The following is a 17,697-nucleotide window of genomic DNA, read 5'->3' on the forward strand; positions in this document are numbered from 1 at the left end:
CATTTGCCTAGTAGAATTGCTCTGCCTTGGCATTTGCTTCCCACCGCCACAAACTTCCTCTCCTCTATTGAGTGAGTGGATACAAAGTAACAATCTCATCCCTGAGTTGTTTATAAATGGCTACAATGTATCAGTGTGAGAGGGCAGATGCCTGTGCCAGGCTGTGGGGCTTGTAGTAGGTAGTTGGTTGCTCTTTTTGCAGCTATATTACTGGAGTGTATGTGCTGCTGCTGTCTGGGATGTCCTCCTCCTCCTCCTTCTCCTCTGTCTCCCCCTCCTCCTCCACCCCCCTCTGCACATGAGCTAGTTGATGCAGCCCATTGCATTGTGTAAGACACGACCTGTTATGGCCACCACTACTTCCGGGTTCCAGCATTCTGGTCCAGACCCAGCTCTCCGCCTGTGCAGCTCACACACTGGGAGCAGGCGGCAGCAGCAGCAGCAGGGGAGGTGATCGGCGGGACTGCGCCTCTACTACCTCTGTGCTCCAGGAGAAGAAGAAGAAGAAGAAGAGGGAGGCAGGGAGCAGGAGCTGCCTGCTACTACTACTCCTACTGCCGCACACTGCGCACCCTGAGCCCGCGGAGCCTCAGCCACCGGACCCTGGAGATCATTCATTCAGCACCTTGACAAGCAGCGCACCCATGATTGACAGCTCAGGTGGAGCCCAGCCATGAGACTTTCCTCTTCTTCCTGACACTTTTTTTCACTCATTTTATTTGAAGGAGAATTTGTTTCTGCTCTTGGAAAAAAAAATTAGAAAAAAAAAGTCTGAGAAGCTGAATGACTCTTCTGTGCAAACTCTGGGAAGTCGGCAGAAGGATTTAATCTCAATATATCTGTCCTGGTGGAATAACTGATTGTCATCCACACTGGCCTTACATAGGATATATCTGAAAGTCCAGTAGCCAGGAGTTAGGAAGGCCGATGGCTCAGAGGGTAGGTGCTCATACATTTACATGGCATGGAAACGTGGCTCAGGCTCAGGATGGGAAAACTTTTTTTTTCCATGTGAGAAGAGATGATGTTTTCACTTTTCACGCTCCATTATATACATGTATAGACATACATAAGGGCTCCTGTACCATAAAGTGTTATATACTACATACATAAGGGCTCCTGTATCATAGAGTGCATGTATTATATACTATATAGGGGATCCTGTATCATAGAGTGCATGCCTTATATACTATATACATAGGGGCTTCTGCCCCATGTAGAGCATGGCTTATATACTATAATAATATATATTTAATACACATAAGGGCTCCTGTACCATGAAGTGTATGGATCATGTACTATCATAATATATATAATACACACAAGGGCTCCTGTCTCATGTAGAGCATGTATTATATACTATCATAATATATATAATACACATAAGGGCTCCTGCCCCATGTAAAGCATGTATTATATACTATCATAATATATATAATACACATAAGGGCTCCTGCCCCATGTAAAGCATGTATTATATACTATCATAATATTTATATATAATACACATAGGTGCTCCTGTCCCATGTAAAACATGTTTTATATACTATCATAATATATATAATACACACAAGGGCTCTTGTCATATATAGAGCATGTATTATATACTATCATAATATATATATATATATATATATATATATATATATATATATATATATATATATAATACCATGAAGTGTATGGATCATATACTATATACATAAGGACTCCTGTAACATACAGTGCATGGCTTATGCACTATATACATAGGGTCTCGTGTCCCATGTAGTATATGGCTTATATATTAGTACACATAAGGTCTCCTGTACCATGGAGTACATGTGCACATAATCAGGCTTATATACTATGTTAATTTATAACATATAGATAGGGGGCTCCTGTGACATATGATGCATGACTTATACACAATCTTAATATATATTATACATAAAGAGGCTCATGTACCGTGAAGTGGATAGGGACATGAGGAGGCTTATATACTTTTTACAACTATATATTATATACATAAGAGCAATGTAGATTGCACGCATAAAACATATGAAACCACACTGGTATATATCGTCATATATTCACTTATACATGTCCATAGACTAACACACACTGTAAATGTCTCCATATATTCACATACACATAACATATGCTTGTCCATAGACTAACATACACTGTATGTCATGATGTATTCACATATACATAGTATATACATGTCCATAGACGCTCACATACTGTATGTGTCTTCATAAATTCACATAGATAGCATATACATTTCCATAGTCTCTTAAATACTGTGTATGTCTTCATATAGTCACAAACATAGCAGATACATGTCCATAGACTGCTGTATATGTCTTCATATATTGACGAATACATAGCAGACACATTTCCATGGACTCTCATATACTGTTCAGTACAGAGTGAAAGATTAATGCATGTAGACTATGAATACTCTATCGAGTGGGATACTATATATATATATATATATATATATATATATATATACATATATTAATATGGTGCATTATAGGGACACATGCAAAGGAGTTTAATATTTTAGGTTACATATAAAGTGGCACATTATATATAGCTAATAATTTTACACTTGTACATGGATTGTATAAAATAAAGATTGGGAGAGTATTTTAGTCATAGAGGCATTTAGAGGCACAATATATATATATATAATCATAGTCTACAGTTTAGTAAAAACAATCCTAGTCTCCCAAGCACCTAAGGAATGTAAAAGTCAGAAGTAATCTCTCCTAAAGATCTGTCACTTCACTGAAGTTGTATCCCATATAATAATTGCTGCCACTTCTGGTGACTATGTGCAGAGAATCAGGAGCCTTGCAATAATTAAAAGCCATTAAACTTCGCACAATATGAGTGCTGAGCCATAATGAGCTGCTATCTGGAATAGAAAAGCTGCTTTGTTGCTGACACTTAAGCTTCACCAAGTGTCATCTTCATGGCAGAACAGAAGTTATTTACTAATATTCACCCTCACTCATCATGGCTAGGACTGGGGAAACATGAAATTCAGCAGCAGAACTTTGGATCACATATGAGTGTAGAGAAAACACGACTACTACTTCACACAGACTGGGGGTCATCATATTATATTATACATTATATACATATATTTTATGGAGTGAGCCCCAGCTGACACAACAGGCTAGCCTCCCCTAATTGGCCTCATTGACACATGTTGGCATATGGTTATTGAATTAGGCTATCCCCTTCTCGGCTTCATTTTCAGCTTCACTTCCCAACTGTCACATATAACACAAATTCACTCCTTGTGATTTCCATTGGGGTCTTCCATGGGAACAATGTAATAAGTAAATTTAATATAAAAGCTAAGTTCGTGGCTAAGTGAGAAAGAGAGAGCCATCTAGAGAGTCACAAGCTACTTCTCCATGGAGAGGATGATGATGAGGATGATGGTGGTGGTGGTGCAGAGATCTGAAGGCCCCATCTGATGCCCTGTGCTCTCCCTTGTCTGATGGTTTCTTTCTATCTATCATACAGTACGACGACTTGCCCCATTACGGTGGGATGGATGGAGTAGGGATCCCCAGTACCATGTATGGGGACCCCCATGCTGCTAGGTCCATGCAGCCTGTACATCACATGAATCACGGTCCACCTCTGCACTCCCACCAGTACCCGCATACTGCCCATACCAACGCTATGCCCCCCAGCATGGGCTCCTCAGTCAATGACGCCCTGAAGAGAGATAAAGATGCCATTTATGGGTAGGTACTTTGTCTAATTCACCCCAATAATCCCAATCCAATACTATGGGTACTGCTCCTCATCGCTTAAAGTTGAAATACAAACTACAAAAAAATCGATCTGCAGTCTATGCTGTGTAATATGTTATGATAATGTTTGAGAAGGTAAAGACATTTCACTTATAGGCTCGTTTTGACACGCAAACATTTTGCAAGTCTGTTCGACTTTTGCCGCTTTGTCGTCGGGAAAGTTATAAGCTCAGGCGAAGATTTGGAAGGGAAGCTGATAAATGCTAGAAATGTGATATATTATAAAGTAAATAATAGGGAAGGAAATAATTGTAGATATCTCCTACAAATAGAGCAGAATATATATGTATATATTTCTTCTGTTATTTTTTCTTGACACAGTTACATTGTTGTCTTACTCTCAGCCCCTGTGAATGTCTTAAATAAATGAAAGCCCCACGCTCTGCTTAATGTGAACACTAGTGTAATCTCCCTCATTTGTCGCACTCTACTACTAATCTGAGCAAAGTTTATTTAGACTGCTAACATAGAATCTCCTGCACCAATAGCTTCTCAGTCTTCCAAAACTTAGAAAAAAAAGAAAGAGAAAGTTGCAAGAGAATTGAAATTAAATAAATGAATCCCTTTAAGTGAGGCTGTAAAGTTCCTGGAGCTCTAATTGCCCTTGAGCTTTTATTTTTTTTTTTACCGCATTCAGATACTGCAAGAGGTCTTAGGACATCATAATATAAAGGGGAGGTTAGAGTAAAAGCAGTGGAAGGAAATTAGTATTTTTAATATTTAAAAAATCCTATTAAAATGAATACCGATGTTATTTTATCATTAGGTGTATTTATTATTATGTTAATCCCAGCATTGTTATTATTATGCCTTCTACTACTAGAATTCTAGTATTATTTAATATCGCTTTTATACAATGTAAAAATAACCCCCTCTAAATTTTTATTATGCATTTTTTATAGCTGTACGTTACTTTGTATTTTTGAAATTCCAATTTATAATCCGAACGTTCTAAAACTTGTAACGACCACGGTTAACACTTTCAGCCTCCCACTTCTGTGTGATAATTGTCCCTAATAATGTGATCACAGATGATATCATTATCCCAGTGACTGGATGTTATAGAATTAGGATGTCTATGGGGGTTTTGAGGAGGAAATTCGCTCCAGATATGAGTGTTGATCCTCCGACTACACAGATACTCGTGTGTTATAGCGTTGTATATTGCTGTAGTGCGGCTGTGTGTGTGTGTGAGGTTGTGACAATCATACTATTGTATGTAATGCAAATTAATAAGCCATGTCGCATTGAATTTGAGCGCTGTGATGTTGCTGTGTGTGTATGATCGCAGTGGTGAGTGTGATCACATGATGGTGAGTGTATGTGCGTCTATTTGCTTTTAACATGTATTGTTGCTATTGTGTATGATTGTTAATTATTTGTAGAATTAACTAATCAAAAGTTCATTGTATTTGGGTGTTGCAGTGTTTGTGCATGCGAATATTGTATCTGTGTTTGTATATTTCTATGTGCATGTGTATTTCTATATGTGTATAGTGCAATTGTAATTATGTTATAAAGTCAGAAAAACGCATTATTTCGGGTGCTGTACTTGTGTGTTCTTGTGAATATCGCTGCGGCAATATATCTGATACCTGTTGTATTTTAGAGATGTGAATAATATCCTGATGCTTTATAGTGTATGTTTGCTGTGAATATGATTGTTGACTGGTCTCGCCCTGGGCCTGTGAATAGGGACATATGCCCTCTCTCTGATCATGTGGCACTGGTGGGTACATGACTTATTGATTTTTTGTTATGTTTCTCTTGCAGACACCCCCTATTCCCTCTATTAGCACTGATTTTTGAGAAATGTGAATTAGCTACTTGTACCCCTCGAGAACCAGGGGTGGCAGGCGGGGATGTGTGCTCCTCTGAGTCTTTCAATGAAGACATTGCAGTATTCGCCAAACAGGTCAGCCTGCAAAAGCCCAGACTATTATCTTTCTACATGTATTCTTAGAATATATACATACATACACAATACATAGATACATAACATACACAAAACACATGCATGCATACATGCTTAACACATACTTAATATTTACAAACTTACATAAACATACTTAATACATAAACACATGTATTAATACATACATACACACATACATATTACATGCACATGTATTATGCATACTTACATAATATACACGCAATACATACACAATGCATACATGCACAGTACATACACAATAAACACACATACGTACATAGATGGTCCACATATACATACACAACACATACACTCATGCATGCATAATACATACACACTCCCTTCTAGATCACATAGACCTGATTCATAACTTTAACTATACACAAACTTCAGTGAATATTATAAAAAAAACTTCAAGGCAACTAAAGTGATTGTATTTCCCTATTAGATTCGAGCAGAAAAGCCCTTGTTTTCCTCTAATCCAGAATTGGATAACTTGGTAAGATTTGATTTTTATATGGTTTTCATGTATTTGGCTAATTTTGCTTGTTTGTGTGACCCTTAGCTCTTAATTACAAGTTCCTACAGTTTGGTCATTTAGATCAGATCCCAGATATCTGCCCCCTCTTTCCTAAATGAGATGGCCCTTTTTATGACACCCAGTAAGTGACTGCAGTAATCAGCTTCTTGGTTTATTTAGGGTTGTCAAAAACCTTTAGTCTTCTATGTGCTATCACATCCCCCCCAGAGTTGTAGACAAACAGATTGAAAGGACATCAAAAGCCCCCCCCCCCCCCTCTATTTAGAGGATTCCTATTAGACTTAAAGGCAATAGTAAAATTCCCACACTATCTACTAGTTAAAGTTAGGAACTTACAGGGAAAAAGTTTTTTGTACTGTATGAGTGATTTTAGTGTTTCTGCCTTTTGCTTTGCAGATGATCCAAGCCATACAAGTATTAAGGTTTCATCTATTGGAATTAGAAAAGGTAAAAAGCATGTGATGGGGAGTCTTAATAGGGAATTTACATAGATGTCTTTATTTCTGCTTCTGTGTCATTAGTGTCAAAGCAAATCACACAATCCATTCCTCTTATTTTTTTAATTTAATTGCTATTTCAGGATCACCACCACCCAGAACCAGTCTATATCAGTGTATACATTATATTATTATTTATATATAGAAGAAAGAAGGGTAATTTCTCTCTGAGACTGGATCATAATGTCATTTTACAGGCTGTTTTGCATCTGAGCAGTAAAGGGGATTGCAGTTTGATGCCAGCTATAAAAGTTTTGCATGCTTCTTTTTTATTATTTTTATCTTTATTCCATTTCTATGAAAGCACCAGGTACTAGACTACCCACCCAGGTCTGCAGTGCTATGTATATATATATATATATATAAATATATATATAAATTATATTATATATTATATGATTATATATATGATTATTTTTTTTTGCATTTTATTTTCCCATTTCCCCCCCTTCCTCTGATATAGTTTACTTGAAATGTCCCCCATGCAGGTCACTATCTCTGCTGTGGTCACAGCCCCAGGAGCAGATGAATTTAGCACGGGATGTTGCATTTGTTGTAGCTTGTGAATCATCTTGTCAGTGTCAATTTTCTAAGATATCTCTATTTTAGCAGAAAAAAAAAGAGAAAAGTTCCTCCTAATTCCTGATGTGTCTTGGAAGAAGGGTCTCAGGAGGATAATTGCAATGAGTTCCTCTTGTTTGTGTTACCAGGAGATCTTGATTGCTCTTGTCAATTTTATTTATCGACTGATAATATAGTTTATTATTTGTATTTATTTCTTTATTTTTGGATCTAGGTACATGAACTGTGTGACAATTTCTGCCATCGGTATATTAGTTGTTTGAAAGGAAAAATGCCCATCGACCTGGTGATTGAGGATAGGGATGGTGGATCCAAGTCAGACAGTGAAGACATGACCAGATCAGCAAACCTTACAGACCAGGTAAGCAGAGCAAGATCACATTCACACTATTTTGCTGGGGCCATTCTATTATTTGCATGGGATTAAGGGAAATGAACATTGTTTTTGGAATAATGTGCCTATTATTGCTTCATTAAGCTCTGATCCTGGATCAGACCTGGCAGGGTGAGCTGGTACAGAGGCTTCTCTAGACAGCATGATGTTCTTTGCGTTTTGGGTGGCTTTTTATTCAGTTTGTTTGTTTTTTACTAATAGTAAATATTACATTGAGTGTAATTCTGAAATATTTGGAAGTGCAGTGTAAAAAAAAAGCTGAATTTATGCTTTTTGATGATGGTGATGATCTGGGAAGATATGTGTACAGTGGGTGCAGGAATCACATGGGTGATATGTGTAGTAGCTACAGTGATCAGTTTTGTGCCTGCTATATATGATGTATATGTGCTGAGATAATGATGCTTGTATATAGATTCTATAGGTTATATGTCCTGTCTATTATCTATCTATTAATGGAAATGTTATATGTGCTGATCAAAATGAGGCTGTATATTCTAGATCATCTTATGTATTATGTAGCTATAAATAATAAAGTGGACCATACTATATTCTGTATAATATCAGAGTGGATAACTCTATCAAATATAAAAGATGTTTTGGATATAGTTGCCATGCTGCAAGTTGGTTTTATATATGATCATGATCGTATTGCCGATGATCCTACATATGAATGATCGTACTGTACACTGATGCTATATGTGAAATACTAGTTCCAGGGATTATGCTGTATATTGGTGCTATATGTGCTTTAGTGGATGCCGTGAAGTTAATGTATCTTAATACTATAAACTTATGGTGAATATGGTGATCGTTCTTTATGCACATCGATGTTATATATGATCTAGTGAATGCAATTATCACTCTTTCTATTGATCTATCCATAATGCATTTGTATTGTATTCGTGAAGATATGAGGGTATTATTTGCAGTGATTGCCGAAAGGACAATATATGTTGATGCTATAGGTGAGGATGGAGTGGGACATATGGGCAGTGGGTGCATTGATGATTTCATACTGTATATGAATCCTATAAATGATGTGTAGCAGACATATGTGCAGTTGCTCACACAGTATTATTATATAAATATTATGATGTAAGGGTTAAAAGTAGCTGCAGTGATGCAATTAGCCTGTATATCCAATCTATACTTGACATAAAGCAGATATTTGTGCAGTGGTTGAATGTTTATTATGTAAATGTGTTTTATTTTATACATAAAAGGATGATGTGCAGTGATGATATTACACTTTGTATATATTCCTTATATGATCGATTGCTCTGATCTGGCTAGTGTGTGCAGTATATAGGCAGTATTAGATATTAGAAGGGTAATGTACAGTGTGTGTAGTCTATAGTCAGTATATATTACAAGGGTTTTATATATAGATTTAAATACTACATGGGTTATGTGGAGTATATCGATATTATAAGGGTTTTATGCAGTGTATAGGTATTAAAAGGGTTATGTGCAGTATATAGATACTACCTGGGTTATGTGCAGTATATAGGTATTATAAGGGTTTTATTGAGTGTATATATACTACATGGGTTATGTGCCGTATATAGATACTACCTGGGTTATGTGCAGTATATAGGTATTATAAGGGTTTTATGCAGTGTATAGATACTACTTGGGTTATGTGCAATATATTGGTATTTTAAGGGTTTTATGCAGTATATGTATATATATATATCAAGGGTTTTATACATGGTTTATGTGCAGTATATATGTATTTTAAGGGTTTTATGCAGCATATAAATATTACAGGAATTCTGTGTGCACAGTATATAGATATTACAAGGATTGTGTGCAGTATATAGATTTGTGATGTGATTATATTGCATAGTAATACTTTTATCACAATACTTTTATTATACTGTTTGCTCAGATTGTATTTGCTGATATGTGAATGTTGTGATCACATTGCATAATATTATAATACATGTATAGGGATTTCTAGTGTATGTGGGTGTTAATGTGTCATGATGCCACTGTATAGATACTATAGTAGTCTAGGTGGTCTGGTACATAGCATGGAGCAGGACTGGGCTATGTTCTTGCTGTGTGCATGCTTCATTAGGCTGTCTTGTCAGTTTCCCTTGGCCGGGCGCATTCAGACCTCAGTGCACATTGCTTTGTGCACAGGCTGCTCCCTTCTTCTCCCTTTGCCTTCCCTCCCAGGAATCAACTGCTGGAAAATCAGCCCAATCTTACTCTTTTTCTATGTATCCACACAGTCTCCTGCTATATAATATCCCATAGCGCCACATTATGCAGGAGACCCCCCTATTGTGGGGATAACTGACCCCCCTCTAGTCCCAGGGGCGAATGCAAGGTTTGGCGCAGGAGGTGGCGCAGTGCATGAATTGTATTCCTCATCCGAGTGCTCAGAAGGTTTTCCAGACTTATTTCTAATCATTTCATTATGAGGTCATTTTGCATTAGTAAGGGGGTTAATGCTTTGTGTGGTTAAACTGCTTGGGATAATGTTAGTTCTATAGGATAAGGAAGGCGTGAGGCAAGGGTTAATTGAGTGTGTGCATTAAAGGGGAATCAATGGTGGGGACTGCATGGTGTGAAATGGCCAAGCTGCTAGTGGGGAGAATAGGCTCGGCAGTGGAAAGGTTAATTAGGCAGAGACAGCAGAAGAGAGGAAGGTTGGAGTTTAGGTTTTGGAAGAGTTTGCTGTAGTTTCTAGTCGATTAGATTTTTATTTTTGTTATGTTGATGTTACTGTAAAAATGCAAAAGAGTTAAATTCTAACGAGAATTTACATCTAATTTTTTTGTATATGTAATTTATATATATTATACAAATATTTTATCAATGTTATAATTATAGCTCTGGATGAGGTATTTGTGTTCTTGGTAATTTGTTTAGTTCATTTCTTTGCTGTTTATGTTGATGTATGTGAGCTTAGTAATATGGTTATTATCTACTAGACAGTGTTTAGGATGTAATAGGAGGATCTCTTGGGGATTCGCTTGCTAGTTAATCCAGACACAGCCAAATCCTAGCAGCACCAGAGGCAAGCTAAGCCCCATAGCTGGGCCACTCTCAGGACCCTTAAGGGTTAACTAGCTGATCTGTGTGGTTTTCATTTTCCCTTTTTAATGTGTAATGGGATGAGTGATGTAAATGCATAATAATAATAATTACAATAACAACAATAATAATAACAATAATTTTTAATAATACTATATAAAATTCTTATTAATTATTCTTTATTTTTTAATGAATTATTTTATTTTACCTTCTCCTCTCATGACCTCCTTATTAACCCTTGCAATGCCCTATGGCACTGCATTGATTCACCTCACATACCAGCACTAGAGAAGCCATAGTGAACCATAGGCTAAGGGCTGCTAAACAATACAAAAAAAAAAAAAAAATTGCCATCCAACAAGTCTTGCTAGGACTTAGGTCACTAAGAAGTTCTGCTGTGCAGGGTAACAGAAAGCTATTTAAGCAAATTAGAAGAATAGCTCAGGGGCACGAATGAAATCAACACTTTAATTGCCTCCAAAATGAAGATTTATACCTCATTTTCTCCCAAGAAATCATTATTTTCTTGAGAAAGTGACCTAGAACACAAGAGGATAAAGGATCTTAAACAATTAGTAAATTCAACTGCTCCACAAATATATTAAAGAAATTTAGAATTCCTTTTGGATGTCCAAGACTCCATTTGTTGTGGAACTGGATCATTTATTTTACCTCTTATTATCTGGTGATACATCTCTTGCCTTTACTATGTCAGCATTGTCCAGGATTTATTCCTTGTGATCTTGGCTGGGCCTAAATTCCCATAGTTTTAAGTGCCTAATATTGGAGTGATATAGCAGAGCTGAGTTTGTCATCTGGTGAAATCTATGTGTTTTTCTTTTGTAGTTGTAGGCCAAATTACTACATTATGTGTTGTGAAAATTAAGAAAAAAGTTACCTAACTCAACCCTGCTACATATATATATATATATATATATATATATATATATATATATACATACATACACAAAAAAATATATATATATATATATTACATATTTACATATTTAACTTATAACCCCCTCTACATGCAAGATCTATATGATGGATCAATATTTACAATATTATTTGTAAATATTATCACTATTGGATACAGTAAGAAAACTTTAAGCAATTTTTGGTTTAGTTCATTGCTCTACAAGACGCCCAGGACTCTCCCCCCACCCCAGAAAAAGTTTTTTTTTTCGCTGTAGCCCTAAAGTTCTTTGCACTTTCTTATGAATGTGGCCGGGCCAGTTTGAACTGAAATGTTGTCTCCTTGCTGACAAATGAAGATCCCCTTCAGGTGTTATGTGATCTGGAGTGGCTAGTTGCCTGTTTAACTTGTTTCCTTGCAAAGTATAGTTATGAGGAGTGGGGCTTTTAACCACCACTAGAGCCTGTCCATTATTTTGTCATGTAACCCAATACTGCTTCCTGTCCACTATGTGACCTCTCCAGTCAGCTCCACCTATGCTTACCCCCTAGAGGAGCTCCTTACAACACAGCCATGTTTCATTAACTCTTTCTGGGACCACCCCTCTAATAGAGTTGTCGCTTGTGTTAGGACTAGGAGTTGTGGTCTGCATAAAATTATGGGTGTACAATTTGTAGAGTTATCTAAGTGCTTGATATGATATGAAAAAGCCTTACGCAGCAGCTTATTGACGCTGATCCCTTCATTATGAGTTTTGAAAACTTTTTAGAAACTAAATAGAAAAAAAAAATTGGAGGTATTGTAGTCTAAGTAAAGCCTGTAAGACAATAAGTAATTTACTAGTGTCCAAAAACTTGAGTTCTGTTGATTCTATCCAATGTTAAAAGAAAAGTGATGTCCGTGTGTTCTGGTCCACCTGAAGTTCTCTAATATTCAGGCCCCTTAAAAAAAAAAAAATTTTGGTTCAAAATTTCTTCTTGCAAAGTTCAAAACGGCTCAAGTTTCCGTTACCCTCCGGCTACACAGGAGTTAATTTGTCTATTTCATAAGTTACAGATGAGAAATGCGCACTTTGGCAATTAAACGGATACATGAGAATATAGTAACAATAGACGCAATTGACTTTGTCGTGATTTCCTAGACACCTTTAATGGAAACTTGTGGATTGTTGTTAATGTTGCAGTTTTTCTCTGATTTTTTTTATTATTATGATTATTACTATTATTTTTTTTTTTACATAACTATTGAATTTTTTATTTATTTTGGAAATAAACTTAGTGATCATCATTCAAGTCAAAAAAGTCAAACAATAAGATACTTTGCTTTAATACGACACAGATAATGTATTAAATAGCATCTTGTAATAAGCAACATATTATTTAATAATATGTTAAATATAATTTTTTGGTAACTTTTAATCTTTTGCTTTCCTGTAAAATCCAATACATATGAACTTAATGTGCTACATCTATTAGAATCACATTATATATCACATTTATCTGTAGTCATTAAAAAAACTGGACAATGCAATTACTTGTGCCAAAAGACAAACTCAGCTCTGCTGCGTCTACAAAAAGTCACTGCTGCTGTTATAAATACGTGCCTATAGGGTCATACCTTGGCAAAGATATCATGAAGCTTTACATTAAGAAAGTAGCAACATGTCAAGAATTAATTACGTACAACGCTGACACTGAAGGCAGGAGATGTATCAGGAGATAATAAAGAATAAAATTAATTCGTTTACAGTTCGAGATCCAGTTCCACCCACAGACGGAGCATTCGCAAGTCTTGATATGAGTTTTGACATGACTTCAAATTTTCAACAAATATTCACAATATTTTATCACAATATTTACAAAAAAATAGAACAAAAACAGTTACGTTTACTTGAACCAAAACTATATAAAACATATGGCACATTCATTAATTACTCTTGTTTTATTAGTTTGATAAATCATCTGTAAACTTTTTTTTCGCATAACGTCCTCTATGATATCATGATGAGTTGCCAAGGTGCCAAATGACAACCTCAGCTCTGCTGTGCGATATCTATAAATCCATTCCAATCAATGATTTGTAATATAGGATTTATTTCTTCTAAAAAAGTTTTGTCAACTTCAACTGTTCCCGGATTGTAAATGTTCTATAGAATGAAGATGTCATAAGTCGTAATATGATAAGATAATATTTGCCTTTCGCCGTATATGGGTAGTGTTGCTTGTTACTGAAGACGTTGCGGTATTTAATGATGCGTAATATTAGAATTTATTGTTGTCTTCCTCAAACTGTCAATGGTAACTATGACAAAAACTTTTACTCATTGTATAACAAAGAGTAAAGCGACTTTCCAATATACTTTCTCTATCAATTCATCATATTTGGAAAGATCTCTGCTTGCTGTCATTCAATAGGAATCACATATGATGGACTTATTAGTGCGCTGCAGGGTACAAATCACAGCTCTGGTGACTGTCTAAATTTAAGCAGGTCCTAAACTTGTAATAAAAAAAAATCATAATAAATAATGATAAATCTTCAAATTGCGCCATTATATTCTGCAGCGTTTTACAAATCATGGGGGACATATACAGACAAAAAAGATTACAGGCGGTCCCCGACTTAAGAACACCTGACTTACAGACGACCCCTAGTTACAAATGGATCTCTGGATTTTGGTAATTTACTGTACTTTAGTCCCAGGCTACAATGATCAGCTATAAAAGTTATCACAGGTGTCTGTAATGAAGCTTTATTGTTAATCCTGGTTCTTATGACAATTGAAAAGTTTTAAGATCCGATCGTCACAGGGACCAAAAAAATTTTGGCCTGGGGTTAGAATTAAAAAATATACAGTTCTGACTTACATACAAATTCAACTTAAGAACAAACCCCCAGAACTTATCTTGTACGTAACCCGGGAACTGCTTGTATTATTATTATTATTACAGAGCAATAACAGGAATGAGGGGCCTGGTCCCAAGAGCTTACCATCTATGATTTGAATGACAACAGGCATAAAAACCATCATAGAAGTGATCCGAAAAAGTTTCTCGGAACAGGAGAACAACTTTTTCACAACATAAAAGAAATAAATTCAACCCCCTCGAAATAGTTAACTCCTCCATTCAATCCGTATGATTTTTATTTACTTTTTTTTTGCAAATCCTGTAATAATTATCGAAACCGCATCAAGGCCAAATAGAAATATTTATAGAAAAAAAAAAAAGAAACGGAGGTAATAAGCCAAATTCTTATAGGGGCGAGAAGAGCGATGATCAAAAAGTGAAGTTGTCATGAAACTTTCCATCGAAATAACTATAAATCTGTGTTATATGACTGGAACATCAAAGGCGGCGTATGGAGACGGGACTGATAAGAGATCTGGCCGATACGCACTATGTATCCTAATAGATTGGGGGATGCTGGGGGTTATTGTACGCAGCCTTCAGCATTCCTGGGAAACTTCTCATGCGACGCTCGGACTTGATACATGTAGATTTTAATTAATTTAATTGGTTAAAAAAATAAACAGCCATTAGTCAATTTGTGAAGCCGAAACCAAGGCCTTAATGGAAACATATGCCGTAAACAGCTATCACCGCACTCCCAAATATGCCCAGAATGTAGACGGTGGGAGGATCACTTCATTAGGTCTTATCTAGTGAGCTGAGCATGGGGGCCATTCCCCCTAAACAGACGTCTCCATACAGTACTGGCAGAGTATACACTATGTTGCTAGGTGGGTATTGACAATACACAGGGTGTCCATAGTCATCTGACCCCAGGATATGGGCCAGGGTCACCCTCAGAGGCACTGACATTAGCACTGCTGAGCTGCTCCCATTAGTTTACCCTCTTCTGAATACTCAGTAGCAGGAAAGCTGCGAACCTTATATATGACAAGAACATTGGATAGAAATTAAAAAGATAAAACCTATTGGGGACCCAGTGTAAAAGAAATCCGCCAAATTCTCTATTTATGGATGTCTTCTATGGCGGATTTATAAACATATGGTGATCCGGAGCCAAACTCTGACACATTCCCCACCATAGTGTGTATGGAAAAGGAATTCCTCATGTGTGACCTCAACCCTGGATGTCAGTGTCTGTTCTCATCGCTTAAAAATACTAGAAAATATATCTAAAGTATCTATCGATCTACGATCTATTCATCTTCTGTAATTTTCTTTCTATGCCTTTTTCCTTATTTTTCTTAGATTAGAAACGCGACTATCTATCTATCTATCTATCTATCTATCTATCTATCTATCTATCTCATATCTATCTATCTATCTATCTATCTATCTATCTCATATCTATCTATCTATCTATCTATCTATCTATCTATCTATCTATCTATCTACTTAGCAATGTATCTATCTATCTATCTATCTATCTATCTATCTATCTATCTATCTATCTATCTACAATATCTATCTATCTATCTATCTATCTATCTATCTATCTATCTATCTATCTATCTATCTATCTATCTATCTATCTACTTAGCAATGTATCTATCTATCTATCTATCTATCTATCTATCTATCTACAATATCTATCTAAATCTCTCATGTCCATCTTTAACTCTATCTATCTATCTATCTATCTATCTATCTATCTATCTATATATCATCTCCTATATATTTATCTATCTATATATCTATCATCTAGAAAAATTAAAACAATTCAGCTGCACCAGTTAAAAAAAAGGCTCCCTGTGAGCTGAAACGTTGCACATGGAATAAAGTGGAGTGCTGCCTATTCCTGAAGTATCTATCTATCTATCTATCTATCTATCTATCTATCTATCTATCTATCTATCTATCTATCATCTCCTATCTATCTATCTCATATCTATCTATCTATCTATCTATCTATCTATCTATCTATCTATCTATTATGTATCTATCTATCTATCTATCTATCTATCTATCTATCTATCTATCTATCTATCTATCATCTATCTATCTCTATATGAATCTATCTATCATCTCCTATCTATCTATCTTTCTATCTATCTATCATTCATCTGATCATGGGACAGAAAATAATCAACGTTTTGTGGATGTGATCCCCCTGTCTGAATGTCTGAGGGAGATTCATCAGAAGTGTCTGAGGTAAAATTGTTCTAGTTTCCCATGGAAACCAATCAGAGCTCACCTTTAATTTTATAAACAGCTGTTTAGAAAATGAAAGCTGAGTTCTGATTGGTTTCCATGAGCAACTAGAACAATTTTACCTCAGACACTTCTGATGAATCTCCCTCACAGTGGGAGTCTATTATATACCATGATATTAAAATATCATCTACCTATTCATCTATATATAATCTTCTCTCATCTGTTTATCTGTTTTTCTATCCATAATAAGTAGTCAAAAGTTATCTATTAATCTATCAATTATCTTTTTACCTACCTATCATCTGTCCATGATCTGTCTCTTCCTGTTTTCCCTATCTATATTTACTCTTAAGTAGAGTATTCTGGTTGTAATCTCTCTATCTGTCTATTGATCTATCTCATATCTATCCTCTCTGTAACTCATTTGACTGGTATAACTATAACCAGAGCTACACGTAACCCAGAACTCTGTTTATGGCTGGAACCGAGTTGTAATATATTGTAAATCGCTTATTTTACCGTAGGGAGATTATATTAAATAGAGCTACGAAAATGTACAAGTGGCTAGTTCATTCTTTAAACTATAGATAGATAGACAGATAGATAGATGGATAGACGGACGGACAGATAGATAGATAAAATAAGAAAGCTCTTTAGCAGCACAGCACAAAACATTGCACTTTGTTAGTGAGTGCACTCTCACAAGGGCCAGGATGAGGTCCTCCCAAAATAGTAAATAGGCAAAAAACAGCACTGGAGTAGATCCAGTGAAAAAACGATGGCTATAATCCATGTTCAATGCGATGTTTCAGCTCATAGTAAGCCTTTTT

The 17,697-nt window shown here is 35.9% G+C and overlaps 1 protein-coding gene across 1 annotated transcript in view; it reads left to right on the top strand.

The window, feature by feature from the left end:
- Positions 1 to 337: 337 nt before the first annotated feature.
- The window catches only part of MEIS1 (Meis homeobox 1), a 124,090-nt gene continuing 106,730 nt past the window's right edge, over positions 338 to 17,697 (top strand). Inside the window, exons 1-6 of the mRNA XM_072140408.1 lie at positions 338 to 939; positions 3,529 to 3,755; positions 5,598 to 5,739; positions 6,209 to 6,259; positions 6,698 to 6,748; positions 7,595 to 7,741. Coding sequence (XP_071996509.1) covers positions 928 to 939; positions 3,529 to 3,755; positions 5,598 to 5,739; positions 6,209 to 6,259; positions 6,698 to 6,748; positions 7,595 to 7,741 — 630 coding nt within the window. The 5' untranslated portion in view covers positions 338 to 927. The remainder of the gene's footprint in view (positions 940 to 3,528; positions 3,756 to 5,597; positions 5,740 to 6,208; positions 6,260 to 6,697; positions 6,749 to 7,594; positions 7,742 to 17,697) is intronic.

Source organism: Engystomops pustulosus, chromosome 3 (assembly GCF_040894005.1).
Source record: "Engystomops pustulosus chromosome 3, aEngPut4.maternal, whole genome shotgun sequence".
Taxonomy (NCBI): domain Eukaryota; kingdom Metazoa; phylum Chordata; class Amphibia; order Anura; family Leptodactylidae; genus Engystomops; species Engystomops pustulosus.